This window comes from Lithobates pipiens, unplaced genomic scaffold, assembly GCF_037356315.1.
Source record: "Lithobates pipiens isolate NorthernLeopardFrog02 unplaced genomic scaffold, aLitPip1_a1.2 Scaffold_8, whole genome shotgun sequence".
In the NCBI taxonomy this organism is placed as follows: Eukaryota; Metazoa; Chordata; class Amphibia; order Anura; family Ranidae; genus Lithobates; species Lithobates pipiens.
The window spans coordinates 319,259,843-319,265,704 of NW_027507903.1; the positions used below are offsets into that span (position 1 = coordinate 319,259,843).

At 39.8% G+C, this 5,862-nt stretch overlaps 1 protein-coding gene across 1 annotated transcript; it reads left to right on the plus strand.

Moving 5' to 3' along the window:
- The first annotated feature begins 2,043 nt into the window (after nt 1-2,043).
- On the plus strand, nt 2,044-5,636 carry LOC143963276 (uncharacterized). Its single transcript, XM_077472839.1, has 4 exons — nt 2,044-2,577; nt 2,684-2,846; nt 2,933-3,074; nt 3,366-5,636. The coding sequence occupies exons 1-4, from the start codon at nt 2,352-2,354 to the stop codon at nt 3,948-3,950; spliced, it is 1,116 nt and encodes a 371-aa protein (XP_077328965.1). The 5' UTR covers nt 2,044-2,351; the 3' UTR covers nt 3,951-5,636.
- The last annotated feature ends 226 nt before the right edge of the window (nt 5,637-5,862 follow it).

Consider the following 5,862-nt stretch of genomic DNA (forward strand, 5'->3'; position numbering starts at 1 on the left):
TTTTTATTTAGAATTTTTTTTATTTATTGTAGGATACAACTTTACAGCTTTAAGCATAATGTTGCAGCCACAGGTCAGTATCCAGTACTATAGTGATTATATGGAATGCAGAACATAAAAGGTCTAATGGCAGGAGTACGATTCTGACATTTTGCTGTTACTATGGTGTCCATGCATTTGCATTATTCTGACTCTGATTGTTGTGAAGTGATTCATCCCTTGTGAGCATACCTCCCAACTTTTTGAGATGAGAATGAGGGACACCTATCAGCAAAAGTATGCAAGCATAGGACACACCCCTTGCCAGTTCCCCTTAAAGGAGAATTGTACAAGAAACAAGATTAAATAAACTCACAAGTGCTTTTTTTTACCACTACTATTCCTTTATATTGGCTTTTGAAATTTACAAATGCAGCAATTTAGAAATCAGATGAAAGGTTTAGCGCTGGAAAACACTTTTTGATAGATAAAAAGGGCATTTTATATACATCTATACAGATCAGATAAAAATTAGGGACAAATGAGGAGGAATGAGGGACAGAGGGACATTTCTCTAAATCAGGGACAGTCCCTCAAAATCAGGGACAGTTGGGAGCTATGCTTGTGAGACCTCTATGCCTGGCCTGTATAAGATTTAATCATTGAGGACAATCCTCATCAGATAGCTTGAACTCACTAAATACTGATTCCATCCACAAGATGCTTTTATTCTTAACATCAGGTTACAGCAGATGACAGGATACAAACAGATGAATAAGTTGTAGTATTTATGAGGTCAAAAGATTATATTGTCTGTAGCTCACAATGCAGAATACATGTGCCCTGCTACATGTGGCTTTGACAAAGGAAGTACAATAACAGGAAGAAGGGTGGAGCATTACATACACAGGAAGTATGTCATAACATAAGGCAAAATAAGAAAACCACAAAAGGTCACTAGATGGCAACATGTGAACTAAATATAAAAGTCCACAGAAAATGGTAAAGGAACAATCTATATAAATTCTATGCCCCGTTGGTACAGAACAAGCATGTTGAAGTTTACAGTTCTATTATGTGGGTGGAATATTCTCAAATGAAATGTAATTTAACAGAGACTAAAAACATTAATGGAAACTGAACATTATAGTTTTTTTTTTTTTTTAAGTTTGCCAGTATTGTATTATTAGAAGTGGTACACTTACTGAAAAAAAATTTAAATGAAACTCTAGGATGTGGAACACATTTTAACCATAACTCCCTCTGCCCTAGGACAGGGATCTTTGTAAACAAACTTTCTAAAGGCCAGTTTGCTGTCCTTCAAACTTTAAAGGGGCTGGATTGTGGCCAGCAGGAGAACAAAATGTTTCAGCGTCATTGAGAGTAAATTGTGGTTCAGGCTTGGTTAGTGGTCATTGGGAATTTAAAAAAATATATAGTGCCTGAGGTCAGTAGCTGGAGGAATAGTGCCCCATATATGATGTGTATTCATATTCATAATAAGAAGCATTGCAATGTGCATTGACATACAGCAGTTAGTTATGTGGGTTGATATTTGTCAACTAAGAACATTTCTGTCCATGGTCTTATTGTCTGATCATTGCGGTAGTAAGTATTGTTCTGTCAGGGTCTGATTTTCACCTAGGGAGTCTTTAGACACAAAAATCTGGTGTCTTAAGCCCTTTTAAAAAACAGGCTACACCACAATCCATGCCCCTGTTGTGCTGTTTAAAACACTTCTTTTTTTTCACAAGCATATATATCATTTATAAATAAGTCAATATTTCGTAAATATCAGGTTGACTGTTCTGCTTCCCCATTCTCAGCTTTGCAAGTGTGATCTCTATAACTAATCCAGTTGTGGTGAAATAGCTATAACTTACAATCTCAGCAGAATTGGCAGAGAATGACTCAATTCAAATGACATCTTACAGATCATAGAAAGCTATATTCAAAAACCTGTGCAGATCTTTACAGATCAACATCAGATCAAAAAAAATCATAGTATGGCTAGCTCCAGCAATTACTCAGAATGTGCTCAGAATAGAAACTAAAGACACACTAAGGCCCCTTTCACACGGGCGGATAGAATGGTGCTTTTAGCTGCGGATTTTCTTCATTTCTACCGCAGCTAAAAGCACACAATGCTTTCCTATGGCCCCATTCACACACAGCGTTTAGCGGCGATTTCGTTACATGCGGTTCGGTGCGAATAGAAAAAATAGAATTGTATGCGTCCAGGTGCGATGTAGCGCAGCTATAAGCACATAACCGCAGGTAATCGCAGTCTTTTGTGTCAATTGCGGCCAGCAGCGTGAAAGAAGAAAAAAAAAACCCGGAAGCACATCCTATACAGCAGGTGTACCTGGGAAATGACACAGGAAGTTGAGAGGGATGAAAGGGGAGAAGACAGCATGGCGGCAAGAGACATCTCACACGAGGCCATCATCGCACTGGTGCAAGCCCGACCAGAGTTATGGGACTCAGAATGCCCAGGATATGCAGACCGAGTGCTGAAGAGAGCAAAGTGGGAAGAAGTATACAAATATGTCACACCGAACTGGGACGAGATGTCTGCAACTGAACAGGATAACCGAGGTGAGTGCAAGGTTTGTTGTGTCTATGCAGCAGGGTACACATGCATCCTAGTAAAGATTTTACCCCCTAATGACCAGGCCATTGTATGTTTTTTTATATATTGCAGGAAAGGAGGTTTATACACGTTGGAGGTCCCTGCGCGACCGTTACAAAAAAGAAGTCAACGAAGAGAAGGCTGCGGAGAGAAGCGGAGCACCCTCAACTCGTCGCAGGCCTAACCCCCATGCAGAGGCTTTGTCTTTTTTGAGGCGCACCACTGAGATGCGCACGTAAGTATATCCATTTATTTTACTTAGCGATTTGGCATATTCATGTTCACTTTTTTTTTAAACGTGTAATCTTTATTGTTACCTAGAACTGTGTCAAGTGTCCCTGTGAGAGCAAGCGCAAGGCGCGAAAGTTCGTCGCCATCACCATCAGGAGACGCTGACACCAGTCAAGAAACCACAGAAACAGTGTCATCCCAAGAATATCATCCATCCACTCAAGAACCTGCGGTATGTATTTTAAAAATGTCACAATTTCTGTCCACAAAAGACGTTACATTTTGAAAAGGCAACTGGTGTTGGCACAAATGTTGTAGAAACAACAACGACTTGTTTTTTGGGCAAGGTGTGACTTGTTCTTCTGGCTTTGGAGGTCTTCAGTGAGATCAGGTTTTTGCAACAAAACAAGTACCTGTGTGTGATCTATTCTAAACAGGTGCTGCAATATTTGTGCAAGCCATCATATGCTGTTCAGTGTGACCTCAGTATCAGATGCATAATCTATATATTATAATATTGCAGGCAAATCCAGATAGGAGAGTCCGGTCTACTACTACCACCCGTCGAACACGTACTCAACAAGAGACACCTTTTGAGGAATATTTCAACCGTATCATTGAAGAAATGAGAAACCAATCACAAAACCAGGCAAAAGATGATGAATTCCTCAACATCTCAGACCCCGATGTTATGTTTTTAAGAATGTTGCTTTGTGTAATCAGGGAGATTCCTGCAGATAAGCGCACTGAGGTCAGGGGTGATATACATGCCTATTTAACGTATATTGTGTCCGCTTGCAAAGAGCAACGCCCATATCCTAAATTTCAGCCATGGGCTATGGGTTTTAATTCACCTAGTGGGTCTTTCAGTAGACCAATGCCCAGTCAGCAGTGCCATGACACAACATCTGCCATTAACCCTTATGTAGGACCCCCACCACTGTATACATCTTACCCGTCTAATCCTGGTTACCAAAGGATGCATGTGCAGCCACACCCAGTGTCTTCACCCTCATCTTCCCATTCAGGATCACCCATAGATGTTGGCAGTGAACCAAGCCATTCTTCCCTGCGTAACCCTAATTATTCAATATATGAAAACTTATAGTATTCCTATGGCAGTGATATGACGGTTGTATTTTTCTTGTTGTGTAATGTTACTTAATGTTTTACCTACACTACTTTAATGTTTTACCTACACGAACTAATGTTTACAACAAACCCCAGATTCCTCCATGTACACTGAACTGTACGCACAGAAGAATCTCCCACTGTCCCAAGCTTATACATGTTGCTACTTGGCCCCACTTGCTCTCACAATACCTGAACTTTCTGATTGGGTGCTAGCATTGTTTAGGTTGAGAGACTTGGCCCAGTGGGAGATTACCCCATCTACACAGTGGAGTGTACATGGCGACATCTTTTGCACTTTCTCCATCTAGCCAAATATTTCAGAACTGTTTACCGCACTCAGTGCCCATCTTTGGCCCCTTTCACACGGGGCGGATCAGTAATGATCTGCCCCGTGATGATCCGCTCGCTCAGCGGGATTGCTCCGTTGTCCCCGCTGAGCCGGCTGCGGACAGGGCGGTCTCCGCACACTGTGCAGGGACCGCCCTGTCAGCTCTCCACTCTCCTCTATGGTGATCGGACGAGCACGGACTGTCTGTCTGTGTCCATCCGATCGGCTCTGCAGACGGATAGAATAGGTTTTTACTCCGTCTGCAGAATCGGACTGTTGCGGAGGCGGACGATATCGGGTGCCACCGCAATTGTCCGATTCTGTAGACGGAGGGAAATCCAATTTTTCTAGCCATCTGCAGAGCGGATTGGATCTACACGGACAGATGGTACGTGCTCTTCCGATCCCCATAGAAGAGAACAGAGAGCTCACAGGGCACAGTGTGCCGGGACAGCCCTGTCTGCCACCGGCTCAGTGGGGACAATGGAACAATCCCTGCCGACCAAGCGGATCTTCACGGGACGGATCATTACTGATCTGCCCTGTGTGAAAGGGGCCTGACAGCACTTCAGGAATACTGTAACCTTTTTTTTTTTTTACGGGGGGTAGTGGGGGATATTTTGTGGACTCGTTATCTGTTGCACTTGAAATTCAATACTTTAAACTAAAAGGAGATTTTATATATATATATATATATATATATATATATATATATATATATATATATATATCTCTATATATATATATATATATAGATCTCTATATATATCTCTCTATATATATCTCTATATATATATATATATATATATATATATATATATATATATATATATATATATTCCAAAGGAATTAAAAAACATTTTTCTATACTTGCAAGCATTCAATGTTTTTGTAAGGTTTTTCTATTTTTTTTATACACCCTGTGCAGTGCAGGAATACTGTAACCTTTTTTTTTTTGTGGGGTAGTGGGGGATATTTTGTGGACTCGTTATCTGTTGCACTTGAAATTCAATACTTGAAACTAAAAGGAGATTTTATATATATATATTCCAAAGGAATTAAAAAACATTTTTCTATACTTGCAAGCATTCAATGTTTTTGTAAGGTTGTTCTATTTTTTTTATACACCCTGTGCAGTGCAGGAATACTGTAACCTTTTTTTTTTTTGGGGGGTAGTGGGGGATATTTTGTGTACTCGTTATCTGTTGCACTTGAAATTCAATACTTGAAACTAAAAGGAGATTTTATATATATATATTCCAAAGTAATTAAAAAACATTTTTCTATACTTGCAAGCATTCAATGTTTTTGTAATGTTTTTCAATTTTTTAAATACGCCCTGTGCATTGCAAAAGATAGAAATAAAAACAATTTAAATTGTTGAAAATTGTCGACTACTTTATTTAAGGCAAACGTGAAAACTGACACAAAAACCTGAAATATGTGATGAAAAAAACATGCAACAATGGTTAAAAATTTATACATAGTCCAATTGCCATGGCAGCTGTCCATCTTCACTCAAAAAATAATCAGTGAAATGTTCACGGACTTGTAGGGC